At 33.9% G+C, this 17,274-nt stretch overlaps 1 protein-coding gene across 1 annotated transcript; it reads right to left on the bottom strand.

The window, feature by feature from the left end:
* Positions 1 to 936: 936 nt before the first annotated feature.
* Positions 937 to 17,232, bottom strand: LOC143228125 (glutamate receptor-like). The gene is made up of 8 exons (XM_076459444.1): positions 17,084 to 17,232; positions 12,347 to 12,438; positions 10,691 to 10,778; positions 7,786 to 7,938; positions 5,276 to 5,426; positions 4,726 to 4,931; positions 3,148 to 3,431; positions 937 to 1,543 (listed from the first exon to the last, which is right to left on the bottom strand). The coding sequence occupies exons 1-8, from the start codon at positions 17,162 to 17,164 to the stop codon at positions 1,333 to 1,335; spliced, it is 1,266 nt and encodes a 421-aa protein (XP_076315559.1). The 5' UTR covers positions 17,165 to 17,232; the 3' UTR covers positions 937 to 1,332.
* Positions 17,233 to 17,274: the final 42 nt, after the last annotated feature.

The raw sequence follows: 17,274 nt of genomic DNA, 5'->3' as shown, positions 1-17,274 counted from the left end.
CTTACTCAATTGAGATATAAAGTAAATCTGAGTTCCAAATAATTTAGCTAGAAATAAATGAAATGAAAGACTATAAAAGTTAGTAGGTATAAAAAAACAAAACTTGCATGATCTGATCTTCAATTTTATAAGATTTTGTGGTACTGTTTAACTTTTGTTTAATATTAAAAACTTCAAAATGAAACAATGAGTATTCTAGGAGTGTCATTTCACAAAAGGTTTGTAAGGCAAAGAAGACTGATCTCCTTACCCTCAAATTCAGTTGGAATCCTTACATCGTGGCTTGATTTATGTATATCCGACCTGACTAACAATATGTCAACAGAAGTCGCCATTTTGACTCCCTTCCAAGGTTGAGGGGAATGATCTTTTCCTCTCTCTTCTATAAATTATTCACCTTAATCTTCTAAGTTAAAAATTGTAATTAACAGGCTAAAATGTAGTCATTTAAATAGGTGCTTTCTTGACGCCGCATAAGAAGTAATAAGAACGTTGTTCGTTATTTTGTTACTTGTACAAAAACTTTCTTGTTTGTCTAAGTTTATATTGTATTTCGCATTCCATATTTATTATCCTTTATAAGTATTAAATCTTGAATTAATGAAATTAAATTCTTGGACATTTCAACACACTAATTGCTTTTTAGTGGAAACACGTGTAGCATTTGTAATGATAGAAACACTACAATTTTTATTCGATCTTATAACGTTTTTTTCCGAAAAGAAGAATGAACAGTAATGTTTTAGTAACAATATGTTCACCATATTTATTACCGACGACGCATTTTCCTCATTACCTGAGCTCACCAGGCCAGCATAGGTGTAGAAAACATATAAATCAAACGGGTAGTCGGAAATGGACATGGTAGACAAAGTGTGGTTGAAATGTTATTATACACCTTTCCTATTCGAAACAACTAAATTATACAAGATTGTTACACTCTTATCAGTTTTTCTTCAAATTTGCAACTTTAAAGTTTCTTCCTAATTCATTATTATTTATTCATAGCTGAAAGTACACTAGTTTACAGATGTGTGTGTGTACTGAAATACAGATATATAATATGTTAAACAATATAACTTCTAAAACTGTGTAATAAACAACTGAAGAGAGCATTTAACAGCTTATTTAATTTTTTGGCCAGTTCTTTACGATTTATGTACATTTATGTAGGATGACAGAATATTCTGCATTAATACGCTGAAACAAGTACTACAACGACGTCATATAATATTTGACATAAAATGCGAGCCGTGCCTTTTTTATTACACTGTGTTAATATACTAATTTAAAAGCCTTGTGTTTGTTTATGGCAAGTACAAGTAAACCAGTTTACTCTCCTTTCATTTTCCACAGACATTCCACGAATAAAATAAGTGTGGATAATACCATGCCTCCACAAAACAAATAAAACACTTGATCAAGGTTTTTCAAGTTCAAAGCTTTCTTAGTTTTGGATGGTTTACAGAGACACAGTTGGTGGTAGTAATTACCTTGTTCTATCTCCTTCTTCAAATGACCGATTCTCACGAAACGTTGAACACTGCAACAAAGAAATTTGTGTTTTAATTTTTTTCCACAAATTATAAGAACAGCTTATATCGTTATATATAAATATTTATATTTAGCAAGACTATTTCAGAGTACGATTAGTGTATTCCAAAAAATAAACCGAAATTATAAATTAAACGCTTACGTCCATCCACTTACACACGATTATTAACTTACAGTTATAAAAGCTAGCTTTTACGTGAAAATAGTCGAGTTTTCGAAATAATGTTGTTTTTTGAAACATTATAACTTGTATAATGTCCTATACCGTTATGAAGCATGTGGAACACATAATTAACTATTCGTTACGTGTTATAGAATGCACGTCTGCATTCTGGAAACAGTGAACTATATAGTTTAGGAACATTCGATGGTGTGTCTTGTTTAAACGCATTTTGTCTCGAACGGTAGTTTTATACACAACTTGATGCTGTTTTTATAACTATACATACTAATAACACTTAGGATAATTCTTTCAATACGAGTTAATTAATTAAACGTTTCGTTTTTCTAAAGTTAAAATGAATACCTAGCTGCTAAAAACTTATCCATATCTGATAAAAATACTAGTGCTTTTGTTGTGTGGACTTATTAACGGGAAGAGAAAGTTTGGGCACAAGAAATTCATGTGTAAAAGACAAGTAAAGAACTCTTTATCAGAATTTCTTAATATATTATTATATCAGAGAAAGCTTAAAGAAACTATCGTTTTCATTCATTTCACCAATTGTCCCGGCTGACATGCTGACCGCTCTTTAAGAGGTATTATCTTTATATCAAAAAGGGTGTTACTGTTTCAAGTTAAATCTGTTTTTAAGTAAAGTATAAAAACAAATCATAAAAATGTTATGTGATTTTTAGAACGTAAGATTTAAAGAATTTTGTATCAACTTAGAAACCTTATGTAAATTATTTTAAGTTTTTATTGTATTATTCAAGTACCAGATATTTTGTTAATAAGCTTGAAGACTCTAGAGACGGAAAAAGGTTTTGAAACGTTTTAATGTAATTCTCTTGATTAACAATTAATTAGTTATTAACCCAGAAACAAACATTATCTCATTATTTCAGTTATAACCATGTAATCGATAAAGTAGAAACAGTTAAATCAGACAGATACATAGACAGAATCAATAAAGTATACAAAATTAAAATAGGCAAATATATAGAAACCGAAACCAAAGAATGTTAAGAGTAACTTATACAGATGCCCAGCATGTCAAGGTGATCAGGATACTCGACTTGTATGCTGAGAGTCGCGGGTTTGAATCCCCCGTCACACCAAATATGCTCACCCTTTCAGCCGTAGGAGCGTTATAGTGTAACGATCAATCCCCCTATTCGTTGGCCAAAGGTAGCCCAATAGTTGGTGGTGGGTATTGATGACTAGCTTCCTTCCCTCTAGTCTTAGACTGCTACATGAAAGACGGCTCGCGCAAATAACCCTCTTGTAGCTTTTCGCGAAATTTAAAAACAAACTTATACTATTGTAATGATACGGTTTTACAGTGAAGTTTAGCATATTCCTGAAGCTTACGTTACAATAGCTGTCAAGTTTTAATTATATTTAAAGAAGTGATAGTGTAACAACTTTACCTTTTGTCAATGAAGTCCTTAAGGCAAGGTAAGAGTTTCTTGTTAACAGGAATTCCATAAATGATGGGGCCTATATGAATCTCAGACATTCGAAAACTGCACCTCATCTTCTTCTCGTAACGGCTCTTCAAGATGATCGATATGTCCGAGGAAAGAGCTATCAAAGCATGAGTGCCTGTCTCCACTTTATCTAGCACTTTATCAGACATTATTGCTCCAGCATCAATGAAAGTGTCAGAGAATAACTTCTTTTGCAAGTGTCTAATGTGGTTCTTTTTGTCATCCTGAATAAGGAATATTGAAATATGTTTACTTTAGACTTTTCTAGAAACAGTCTGAAGTTGGAAATGATTTTTCATTTGACTTCACAACAAAGTGAAACAAAAATGATACAATTTTCAGAATGTTCAGGTTGTTATTTCTTCAGAAGTTTATTTTAGAAAAGCATGTAGGCCAGAAATGTCTCACAAAGTAGAAAATTGTAATTTATAATTCTTATCCTTTTATTTTTCTAACATTTTATTTACAAATATCTAAAAAATAAAAAAACGTTTTATTATTAATTATCAATTTTTTTAATCATGTCTCTTGAAGGTGTATGTTTTCTTACAGCAAAGCCATATCGGGCTATCCGCTGAGTCCACCGAGGGAAATCGAACGCCTTATTTTAGCGTTGTAAATCCATAGACTTACTACTGTACCAGCGATGAACTCTTGAAGGTATGAACAGTCATTGGGTTAATTTATGATAGTGTTAAAAACTTCAGATAATGAAAGCAATGTATGATGTTTTTAACACCTTTGTCGCCACCTTCCGCTAGCAGACAACCCGATGCGGCTTTGCTGAAAGAAAACACACACACAAATAAACCTTTGTTTTACATATACATTTCTGAAGAAGTTTTACAAAGGTTTTCACCAACATCAGGTATGAATAAATAATTACAATTTTTACAAACTTAATTCCAATCTAAACTATAAGGTTTTACAAGTTATCTGAAACAATTAGCGAAACTATTATATCTCTAAACAGCTTTAACTCATTTTTGTTTAAAAATCGGTACTACAGACCAAATTCGTTAAAATAAGTTTGTACAGGAATGAAATTAATTCCGTCTATTAAAAGTAGATATGTGTGATTTAAAACTTCGGTGAAAACAGCTGAACGTTGCTTTACTTTACAAAAGTGGCCCGGCATGGCCAAGCGTGTTAAGGCGTGCGACTCGTAATCTGAGGGTCGAGCCAAACATGCTCGCCCTTTCAACCGTGGGAGCGTTATTATGTTACGGTCAATCCCACTATTCGTTGGTAAAAGAGTTGGCGGTGGGTGGTGATGACTAGCTGCCTTCCCTCTAGTCTTACACTGCTAAATTAGGGACGGCTAGCACAGATAGCCCTCGAGTAGCTTTGTGCGAAATTCAAAAACAAACAAACAAATAATTTACTAAAAGATGGAAAAAGTAACGCGAGATTGCAATAAATAGTGTTATTTAGAATGTGAAATACTGTAACCTAGGTTTTCTCAATTTTAGAAATATATCACAATACCATTAATCTTTAGGTAAAAACATTATTTACCTCTATTACATTTTTCACGACACTGCTTCTCGGTATAATCAACTTTATAGATTTGTTATTTGCCACTTCATGAAGTGTGACAGTTGGTTGATTAATTACTGACCCAATGATGTTTCCATTAACAAAGCAAAGAATAAATACGGTAGCAATCGCATAAAATCCAAACAGGACACGCCAAGACGAACAGCACCATACACGTGACATTCCTTAGTAAAATTAAAAAAAAAAAACTTATTTGGTTATCAGCTCGTCTAAATTACAACAAAATATGTATTTTAAAAATAAAATGCTTCTTATTTCAGTTATTGTTAACGACCATTTCTAACAATCACTTTACTGAAAAACGTATATGCAAATATTAAAACTAAAAGTCATCTGAGTAATACATGATAAAACAATAAACAATATCTTATAAATCAACACACGCACAGTTTTTCAACACACTGAACTATTCGAAGGATAGGAATTATGTCTGTTATATTATATTTGTACTAAGTATAATTTTAATAAGTTTTTCATCTTACAAATTCAAACAAAATATAAGTCAAACCTTGATTTAAGAGAAGTGTACAGAAGTCCCAAGTTTGATTCATGAAACATTTTTTATTGCTTTTCTCATGAGTGTAGTGACCACTCTTTTCAGTGAACAACCAACTGACCCCGGATACGAGGAGTACAGATAAAATCAATACAAGCCACACCTAGAAAGAAAGTTACAACACTCCATTACAACCAATGAGAAAAAAAAATTGATATCTTGAAAAGTGTGAAGCCTGACCTAGCATGACCTGGTAGCTAGGACGCTTGACTCCAATATGCAGTTCGAGGAATCGAAATATGCTTGCTTTTTCAGTTGTAAGAGTTATAGCGTGACAGTCAATTTTACTATTTGTCAGTAAAAAGTATCCCAGGAGCAGGGGCAGTCTTAGTCATTTTGGAGCCCCGGAAAAAAATTCAGTAAATGGGACCTCATAATGATAAGAAAAAATAAGAAGTTAAAAGGATTCGGGGTTCTTCCTTGTGAGAGGCCTTGGGCAATTGCTCAGTTTGCCCAGTAGGTAAGACCACATATACTGAAGAAGTGGTGGTGTTGACTATCTGGCTTAATTTTTGGCTATCACTTCAAAATCAGGAACAGCTAGCGCAGGTTACACTCGAATAGTTTCGCGCGAGATACAGTAAACAAATGAAACAGAAAAGGCCAAGAATACTAAAAATAGATACTAGGCCACATCAGTTGTTATTAACTGAAGTTTATAATCTTGTGCAGATATTGGAAATAAACGAAATGTTTTTTTGGTTTCACATTTATAATGTGTTCTAAGGTCCCAGTACATGATGTAAAATTGAAAAGAAAGTTGTTTACCAATTATCAATGACACAATGTGTAAATAATTTAGTTTCGCTAAACGATACAAATTTCATATGATATATTAAATTTCGACCAAATAATTTTAGTTGTCAGTAAAGAACATAGAAAAGAAAATTCGAAGTTAACTTTTAATTGTGCATATAAGATTAAATACCTTTTTTCTATCTCGTTTTTTACAAGTGAATTCAACATTTGTAAGACCGCATAACTTCCGTTTAACCCAAAAGCACATAACTGTCATATTATTATGCACAGTCGCTATCTATTTGCTTTATTACGCCTTGAAGTAAGATAATACTTTTATCACATATGATATATGTATTTAATTTTATTATTTTACTTTATTTGTTATTACAAGATACAATATATTAAGAACACCTTTTCGGTTTCGTATAATTAGAATTCTTTTTTTTTTCTTAAGATTTTATTTAGTTTCTTTCTAACGGTCCCGGCATGGCCAAGCGTGTTAAGGCGTTCGACTCATAATCCGATGGTCGCGGGTTCGAATCCCGCTCGCACCAAACATGCTCGCCCTTTTAGCCGTGGGAGTGTTATGTCTAAATATCCTACTCCGTTTTTTAGATGTCTAGTTATCCTGGATTTATTATACTCAGGTGATGGCTGGTGAAAAGATATTCTTTTGAATTATACATGTGAAATTTTGGTTAACTTACAATGTATTATGTTCAACGTGTGTAACATTTTTCAATATACAAAACAGTTTTTCATAATATGGTGTTGCTTCTTGATTCAAATCAGCCTAATACATTGTATATTGGAATCTACAAAACCAAAAGGCAGAGATTAAAAATTATTTCGCGATGAAAAAATAAATATGAAACTGTTGTTGCTGTTGCAGTTATATGCAGTTTACTATCTACACTCTGTAAATTTATCACTGACCCACTTGGTGATAAAAAATAAGAAACATGGTTAAACAATAATAAGAGAGAATCTTCAATAGCCGCGGCATATGACTTTCTTTTACGTTGGATTAAAGTAAACTAACCTATGAGACTTTCTCCCCTTTTTTATATCAGCTATATTGTTGTGCGCCAGCAATACCAAGCGTGGGGCCCACGATCATACACCTCATTGGATTTTATTACTTATCAGGATCTCTACCAGTTTACACTAAATTGAAATTCTTTTAGTAAGAATTAGAGTTAATTAATCCATGAAAATTTGTGTGTAGTCAAATACATCAACGAGAGAGTTTGATTTCTTTTATCCAAAAATGTAATTGGATCTCAAATCGGTCAAGAGATGAAGGAGCTATGAGCTAAAAGTTTATACTTGGAGAAAAAGACACAACTTAGAATTATTCTACAAGCTGCTATGACGCAGCAAAGATTTCATCAATATAACTAGTCGTTTGTTTTATTAGAAACTTAATTTATTGCGGATTTTTCGTAACTAAAGTTAGATTTTTCTAAGCCCAAGTTTCAAAGCTGTTAACATATAATTTACAGTTATATGCATTAGAAAAACATATATGCAGCGCAAAAAATATTAATATAAAACAATTTTAAAGGATTATTAGTGTTATATACTGCATATTTAGTCTAAGTACGTGTACAATACAAAGATCGCTTTTAAATTAGTGGAAACAATCCTTCGTCAAACCTGGTAGGCATTAGTTTTTTATTTTAAAAAAATACATGAAAAACTTTTAACTGGACACTAACCTTCCATTCAAACTGTGCGAGGAATGTTTTAGTTTCTTTCATCGAGCAGCCAGCTAGAATTCCAAAATCATCAATATAAATTGGCCTAGTAAAGTCTACGTACCGGAGTCTCTCAGTAGTTTGGACAAACGGTCCCATTGCAAAATCAAATTCCTGAAAGGACCGAAAATAGGGCCTTTAGAAAAACAACAGCAACAACAAACTTCAATATATTGCTGGTATGAAAACAATAAAAACTTTAAAATTTAAGTGATACAGAAAAACAACAACAAAAACTTTAATATATTACTGATACAAACCGATAAAAGTGTTCTTTTTGTTCATAAATGAAGTGAAATAATGAAAATAACCCCAGTTTTACTTAAGTAATTCATATTAATTCAAAGAAAGTTTCTGCTTTTTATTAGATGATTTATACCTTGGCTGAACATAGAAAATATATTAAACTCTGTTTGTTATTAAGCACAATGCTGCACAACGGGCTATATTTGCTCTGCCCACTGCAAGTATTAAAACCGTAGTTATTAATATTATAAGCCCCTCAAAATTACAATGTATGATATAGATTTTGTTCTGCCATACACAGTGGCCCAAAGTTATCCTTCCTATCTTAAAATGTAATAACTAAATATGCAAAGAAATACAACCACGCTGTTTTCAACATCTTGTAATTCAACTCAAGCAGTTTTTATTGTCAAATTTTATTAATTTTTTCCCTCCAGTGGGTAATGTTGCACTCTAAAATGACAACCCGACAACTGTGCAAGTAAAGACTCAATGCAATGGATTAGGCGCAGATAGCCTAGTTGCTTAACTCCATAAAACACCAAACACCACCAGCAATGGATTAGTTCGAGTGGGCCAATTTTATGGTCCTCGCGTTCATTAGGAGTTACTCCACAAAACATCTTTCTTTAGGGATCCAGCCAGATGGTTAGGGCGCTCGACCACAAAACAACTTTCTTTAGGGATCCAGCCAGATGGTTAGGGCGCTCGACCACAAAACAACTTTCTTTAGGGATCCAACCAGATGGTTAGGGCGCTCGACCACAAAACAACTTTCTTTAGGGATCCAGCCAGATGGTTAGGGCGCTCGACCACAAAACAACTTTCTTTAGGGATCCAGCATAGCCAGATGGTTAGGGCGCTCGACTCGCAGTCTAAGTGTCGCGAGTTCGAATTCCCGTCAAACCAAACATGCTTATTCTCTCAGCCGTGGGGGCGTTATCAAGTGATCATCACTCTTACTATTCGTTGATAAAAGAACAGGTTAATGAACTTGCTGTGGAGTGGGGTCTCTCATTGCTAAGTTAGGGGTATCTAGCGGAGACAACCGTCGCGTAGCATTGCGCGAAGCTCAAACCAAGTCACATATTTTTGAAGACCAGCAGTAGCAGACAGAACTTTACTTTGAAAATATTTGATTGCACGTTTAAATTTGCATGCTTTCTATTACGAAAATTAATTCAAATCTTATCAAGAACGGCAATTTATGCTAATATTGTATTTTATGAAAGGCTTTAAGTCCGTCAAATACTTCGTGAGGAATAACTGACACAAATAGACGTAACCCTGATACATTTTAAGATAATATTTTGGCGTAATTTCCATTAAAACTGCAAAATTTATCAAGGGGTTTTTATTTTTGGTAAATGAAATATTGCTCTCATTGAACTCTCTTTGAATACGATGTAAAAATGTATTTTAAGTGATAACTTATCTTTAAGTTTTATTTTTAAACGAACTTCATAACTGTTACTGTTGTAACGAATTTACCATTATACCTTTATGTTAATCCCTACGCTTGTTTCAGTATAGTTTTCTTTTTTGCATGTGACGTATATTCTTGACTGTATTGCGCAAGTCGCGCCTGTTCTCGAAATTTGTAGAAGATTCTTGAGAGCAAGAAGTAACCATATTTGTTTTACGAAAATGTTATCGTGCTCGAACATTGTTGATACTCCTAGAAACTCACGTAATATATATAAAAGTAGTTAGCCGAGAGACGGGAGCAAAAGTCGTCAGTTACATTCAGTGTGCTATAGGCCTTGGAAGCTGTAATTATGATTAACGTCTAATAATCGGAAAACTACAGAATTGTATCAGGAACATTTATATATTTCAAACATTACAAACTGTTTAAATTCGACGAATTAACTTTATTCGTTAGTATTTTTACGAGGACATTAGATATTGTAGCCGATAAAACTTACGTATGCTTCAAGCCTAACCAGCTATCAAACGATGGGTACAGCTGTAACAACAAGGAAATTAATTTTATCTCCGTGAACGTGTTTTTTTTTCTCTTATAGCAAAGCCACATCGAGCTATCCGCTGAATCCACCGAGGGGAATCGAACACCTAATTTTAGCTTTGTAAATCCGTAGACTTACCGCTATACCAACGGAGGACTCCGCGGATGTCGGTAAAAAGATTCAGTTTAAGATCAGATATAAGACTCAGTATTGTTTGTAAGTTTGAAAAAACGTGTATATAAACAATCATTTATAATAACTGTTAGTAATAACGTTATTATAAATTGTATTTATTTTGTACATTAAAATGTATTTGTATTAAAAAAGAAAAATTGTGTGTATCGGTTTTGTTGGCAAATTCCATCAACTTGATACATATTAACATTTAATTAATTTCTAAATTCAATTTCAAATTTCCTGTTATTTGAAGAAGGAATACGTAACGTAAGTGACATAATAAATGGGAGATTCATCCGAAATAAATAATAATACGTAACACTCTTAACTGATACTAAGAATAAAATCTAGCCAGTTATCACGTAAAATATACGTGGTTTCAAGACGATTTGCGAGTCCGAAATGGAGTCGATTAATTAAAAAGTTAACACTTTAATTATTTATAAATAACAGTGAAACACAGATATACTTGCCTCTGCCAGAAGTCTTTTAAGTACAGGAGTCCACGAAGTACTTATATCGGAACTGTCATTAAACTGACTAAAGTTTGTGATATTGAACCTGAAAAATTTAAAAGCATTGAGAAATTCACAGATGTTGTTGTACTTTATTTCATTAACATTTTTAATATATTAATAATGAATTTCCGACTTATCTTACTATAATGGAACTCTTGCTTGAATGATACTGGAAAAATATTTTATTGCATGATGTGCAACCTCCAAATTCGCGAAATTTTTATCCTGTGTGCACGTATATTTCCAATACGGGTTACAATTTTCCCGTTTCGCCTCCGTTTCCAGTCACGGTAAACTTTATTTTTCTCCATTTTCATGACAGGCTCAGCAGAGCCAGGTACTTAGGGCGCTTGACCCGTAATTTGAGGGTCACTGATTCGAATTCCCGTCACATCAAACATGTTCGCCTTTCAGCCCATGGGGCGTTATAATGTAATGGTCAATTCCACTATTCGTTGGTAAAAGAGTAGCTCAAGAGTTGGCGATGGGTGTAGATGACTAGTTGTTTTCCATCTAGTCTTACACTGCTAAATTAGGGACGGCTAGTGCAGATAGCCCTCGTGTAACTTTGCGCGAAATTCACAAACAAACAAATAATATGCGCTATCCTTACTCTACCCACCAGGGGCATTGAAATCTGATTTTTATTGTTGAAATCTTGTAGATTTACCATTGAGCCAGAGTGTGTGTGGGGGTGGGCGTTTTACATCAAAATTAATTTTTCCGTATTAATCTTACGGAAAATATGGTTTTAAGATTGTTTGTTTTTTGAATTTCGCTAAAAACTGCTACTCGAGGGCTATCTGCGCTAGCCGTCCCTACTTTAGTAGTGTAAGACTAGAGGGAAGGCAGCTGGTCATCATCACCCACCGCCAACTCTTGGGCTACTCTTTACCAACGAATAGTGGGATTGACCGCCACATTATAACGCCCCCATAGCTGAAAGGGCGAGCATGTTTGGCGCGACGGGGATGCGAACCCGCGACCCTCAGATTACGAGTCGCACGCCTTAACACGTGTGACCGTGCCGGGTCTGGTTTTAAGAACATTGTTCTTAAATATATCATTCTCCAATGAGTCAGCAATAACTCGATGGATAAATATAAGAACATCAATTTAAATATATAAACTGAAAAATGTTTATAATTCTTTTCCGAGAAATTGAGCTTCGCGTTGTAGCAACGGAGCACGTGCTTCATTACCTGCCCTTCAGAATCTGTCGAATCTGAGAATTGTTTGTTTTTCAATTTCATGCAAAGCTACAAGACGACTATCTTCGTTAGTCCTAACTAATTTAACAATATAAGACTAGAGGGAAAACAGCTAGTTATTGCTACCCACTGCCAATTCTTGGGCGACTCTTTTACCATCGAAAAGTGGGATTGACCGAAACATTATAACGCCCCCACGGCTGAAAGGGCGAGCATGTTTGGTGCGGCGGGGATTCTAATCTTTCAGAATAAAGATTTAAAATAATAAAAAAATAAGCTACTTTATGTCAAAAGAGACGAGAAAACTATCCGGAAACATTATTGTGTCGTTTCTTTGTTTCAAGTAATACAGTACCTTGGGAATTATTCGAATACATTAAAATTAAATGCCACTGCTTACCTTATCCCTAGTTTCTCCGTTATTTCCTTGAACATTTTGTTCAATATTCCTTCTTCTCCTGTAGAACCATGGACTGAGACCCAAGGTATCCACTATTTGGAGTACATTTTGTCATGATTAAATAAGTGAACTCAGAATTTTATATTAAATTACTTTAGCAGAAACATGTGAGAAAATTTATCTAGAATAGTTCAAAACGTTATATGTAAAATTTTGTGATAAGTTTTTAAAATAATGAATTTTTAATATCAGTGAATACTTGTTTAACAATTTAATATATTCTTAGGATTATTTTAAAGTAGTTTAAAGTGATGAATATCACTATATGTTCCTTTAATGCATTATCACCTTTCAATATCACTAAATATTGAACTTCTATAGCTAACAATCGATTGAATTAATTGCTAATCGAGACAGAAGCGTTAACAAGCTCCGGTCTTTCAGAAATGAAAACATTTTCAGACTTTATACCATAATTGCAATCAACAAATCTCAATAAATATTCCTAAGTTGTGATACAGATCTAACTGAAATGGACAAATACCGAAATTAAACTAAATATAAATAAGGAGTATTTACTTTAAACTAAAGAATCATTAGCAGCCAAACTTAGCTAGCTGTATATAAAAATATTTAAAGCATCATGTAAAAATAGAAAATGACTTTATAGCATTAGTTGAGGAGTTTTACCTTTTCTTATATGATTTTTAACTTTTATAATAAGTGCCTTTCAACGACGTTTAGCAGCACATCAGAAATCACGGTAAATTATTAAAATCATTAAAATATGACGAATCGTTAGAAACTGGTATAAAACATGTGACAAAAATCACACAAACTTCAGATGTTCTTTTTCATAATCTTTTTAATTTGTTTAAAACAGTGTTTTAAAATTCCACTAAATGTGCTGAAAATTAATATTATTATCAAATTATAATGTTAAATAACATTATGTAACACAAATTTTGTTCCTGGATAGTATGTGTTACTTCTTAATTGCTTATGATGTAAAAGTACAGAAAAATGGCCATTATTCCTTTCAAACTTTGCTTTTGTGGCCTAGATAATGAAATTTAGAAATTAACATATTTTTTATGTAAAAACGGGCAAATTTGCACATTTTCATTTACATAAGGTTTCAATAAAACAACTTATGAATCAAGATTTACATGTAGTTATTCAAAAATGTACAAAAATGTTTAAAAGTAAGTAGGTTTTCGAGATTTGTGACTCAAATCACTTTCACGTATCAGCCCCCAAATGTAGTCTGCCATGATGTTTTCGGTATACGTTCCCAGGTTACAAAATCAACGTTTGAAGAGAAAAGTAAGTGTTTTCCATTTACTTTAGGCATAAGCAATTGGGAAATAACACTGTCTGCCCATGAACAAGAAGAAGCAAAAATTTTGTTACACAGTGCAATGAATAAAAGACCCGTGATACTCTTTTGATCAGCATGCCGGGCTTCAGGTCAAAAAAGCCGAGTTTGAGTCCACTATATGGAGCTAAATACTTTAGTTCTTTCACAGGTTGGCGCGTCATAAAAGTGAAAGTAAATTCCGCTCTACGATTAAAAGCAGCCGTAAAGGCGGAGGGTGCTACGTATTGTTTTTGTTCTCTCTGGTCAACATCTCTAAATTCTATTATATATGAATTAGTTGTTTTGTCAAGACGTGGCATATAAAGCTGGTATTGTTTCGAAATACCAAGTTTCAAAAATTTCCAATTTGAAGAGCTTCTAATAAATGATTTTTAAAGAAAATATGCAATTATGTAAAGTTACGACAGAAAGTGTTCCTACCCCTGTGTCCTGAGTGGTTTTTTGCTCCTAACATAAAAAGCATCATAATTAGGTTAATAGAAGTATGGTATATTATAAATATTATACTAACACATATCTACATAAATTTTTATGTAAATTAAACGACAAATAAACTGTTTATAAACAAATAACCAAAAATAGGAGGAGCAGAAAGTGTTCGTACAGTTCAGAACGTGTGTAAAAACTAATATTCCCGTAACAATTTTGTTTAGTTTGGCGGATAAACAACATTATACCATTCCAGAACTAAACACTGGGTTTATAATTATTGGAATTTAGCCAGCAACAAATGTACATCCAGTAGTTTAGCGCCGTTTCCGTCATCATCTGCTTGGTCATTATGGCGAACAGGAAACAACTGTCCAGTGATTTAAAAAAAAACGAATTGTTGTAAAATACAAGTCTCGTGTGTCTCTTTCCGGTATTGCTACACAACTTAATGTGCCGAAATCTACTGTTCAAAGCGTAATTGCTAAGTTTAAGCTTACAGGATCAACTGCTAACCTCCCTCGTTCCGGACGCCCCACCAAAAGTCCAGAGAGTACCAAAAGGAAGGTTCTCAGAGAAGTTAGTAGAAACCCTCGTTTAACACGTAATAATATACAGAAACTAGTAAGAGAAACTGGGGTTGAAGTAAGCACCTCTACAGTTAGAAACATGTTACGATCTTCTGGGTTCAAAGCATGTCGTCCTCGTAGAACTCCATATTTAAAGCCTGTTCATTTAGAAGCACGATTGAGGTATGCAAGAAAGCACGTAGATAAGTCCTTTACCTATTGGAAGAGTATTCTTTGGTCAGACGAAACTAAAATTAAGCTTTTCGGCCACAATGATGTTTGCTATATTTTCCGTAAGAAGGGGGGACGAAATCTTCCTAAAAACACGGAGATGGCTCGATCATGCTATGGAGTTCCTTCAGCTCTTCTGGTGTAGGCAGCCTTCACCGCTTCAACGGATTCATGAAAAAAGAAGAGTACGTTGATATATTAGGCACTTATATCAAGAATGATGCTCGGAACTTGCGGCTTAGGCGTCGTTTGATCTTTCGGCGCGACAGTGACCCTAAGCACATATCGAAATCTGTGCAATCCTGATTGCAGAGAAACCATATAAGCGCTCTGGAGTGGCCATCGCAGTCATCCGATCTCAACCCAATTGAAACGTTTGGCATTAGTTGAAGACTAGGGTTCATCGGCGTCTGATAAACTTCAAGAGTTGGGGGCCTTCTGCAAAGAAGAATGGAAGAAAATGCCAGTCGAGTACTGTCAAACGATTATGGAGGGCTATGAGGAGAGATTGAGCCAAGTAATTCACCTGAAAGGCTACACAACTGACCATTAAAGTGGACGCACGAACACTTTCTGCCCCTCCTATGTTTGGTTATTTGTTTATAAACAGTTTATGTGTTGTTCAATGTACATAAAAAATTATGTAGTAGATGTGTGTTAGTATAATATTTATAATATACTGTACTTTCATTATCCTAATCGTGATAATTTTTAAGTTATGAGGAAAAACATACTCACGACTCAGGGGTACGAACACTTTCTGTCGTAACCGTACATTACATAAAAAATACTTCCTAAAGGATGTAAGTCGTTTCAATTCACACCTTCTTTCTTAATGCCGTATGCTGGTCGCAGGTTTAAATCCCATTACCAAACATACATGTCATGTGACACCCTATAAGGGACTGGTAATCCCACTTTTCTTTGGCAAAAGAGTTGGGAATGGGTAGTGTTGAATGGTTGTCTTTCTTCTGGCCACCGCTAAACTGGAAACAGCTAGAGCAGGTAGCTCTTTAGTATATTTGTGCAAAATTTAACAAGTACGTAATGCTTACCAATAATTTGGTGATAAACATTGAAATTTCAATGTCACAACTCTTACTTTTATATTAACGGAATAAGTCCTAAGCTTGTTGCTTTCACGTTAATAATCCCTCCAAAAATCAATTAATTAAACGTTTATTCTGTTACCTTATTATGTACAACGTTGTGGAATCTTAAAAAATCATATTAAATCAGACAGGAAGGTTTCAGGCACCAAGAATGTGTTTTAGAAAAATATATACGTTTCCTGTAAGTTTTCTTACAAAATCCTAATTAATTTAAATTAAATATATCAAAGTTTCATTCAATGCCTTTCTTCTGAAAGTCTTTCGTTCTAAAACATGCAACCATTAAAACCACAAAAAAACTTTATATTATTTTTTCAAGGTTATTTCTATTGGTGAAAATATCAGAGTTGTGTGCGCTCACTTTCAGGCCCGGCATGGCCAGGTGGTTAAGGCACTCGACTCGTAATTCGAGGGTAACAGGTTCGAATCCCCGTCTCACCAAATATGCTCGCCCTTTAAGCAGTGGGGGCGTTATAATGTTACGGTCAATCCCGCTAATCGTTGGTAAAAGTATAGCCCAAGAGTTGGCGGTGGGTGGTAATGACTAGCTGCCTTCCCTCTAGTCTTACACTGCATTATTATGAACAGCAAGTGCAGATTGCCCTCGTGTATATTTGCGCGAAATTCATAACGAACAAACAAACAATAACCATAAACTTAAATTCTCTCTCAAGCCTACGTGAAAAATATTCATAATATATAACAACAGAGTTATTACGGTTCTCAAAACGCAACACGTTCAACCAGACAACTAATATTTTTCAATCAAACTTTTCGTTTTATTCAACAAAGCAGAAATATTTCAACGTTTGCTTCCATTAAGGACTGATATTTAGTATTGATAACAGTCTTGAAATGTAATATCGATCATTCAACTGTTCCAGAATTGTATTATGAACAATAAGTGGAATATGTTGTAGGCAGCTCAGATATTTTTCATATTTAACAAACTTTTGAAACTAAGGAAAAACGTAGTTTGATGAACTAAAACATTTAAGAAATATATGTTACATACCTCATCAGGGATAATAACATTAAATATCTTGTCTTTTAATGAAGTACACGAATCAAATCCTTTCTGTGTTTGTAGGTCCATTTAACAGCCTCCCAGACGATCTGGACGGTATTTTATTTGAGGAAGTCTACAAATATATAACAAGTGAATGAAAGCCTACAAATAGAAAAGAAGTGAATGGGCTTTCACTA

Source organism: Tachypleus tridentatus, chromosome 10 (genome assembly GCF_004210375.1).
Source record: "Tachypleus tridentatus isolate NWPU-2018 chromosome 10, ASM421037v1, whole genome shotgun sequence".
Lineage (NCBI taxonomy): Eukaryota > Metazoa > Arthropoda > Merostomata > Xiphosura > Limulidae > Tachypleus > Tachypleus tridentatus.
The sequence above is the reverse complement of the archived record's forward strand: the minus strand, read 5'-3'. Positions and strand labels throughout refer to the sequence as shown.

Bases quoted from the DNA above. Each gene is read 5' to 3' on its own strand.
- LOC143228125 (XM_076459444.1), bottom strand. From the start codon at position 17,164: ATGGACCTACAAACACAGAAAGGATTTGATTCGTGTACTTCATTAAAA. The intron at 12,439-17,083 runs GTATGTAACATA...TACTCCAAATAG, and splicing joins ATGTTATTATCCCTGATGAG to TGGATACCTTGGGTCTCAGT. The intron at 4,932-5,275 runs GTTTGACTTATA...AATTTTACTAAG, and splicing joins TACACTTCTCTTAAATCAAG to GAATGTCACGTGTATGGTGC.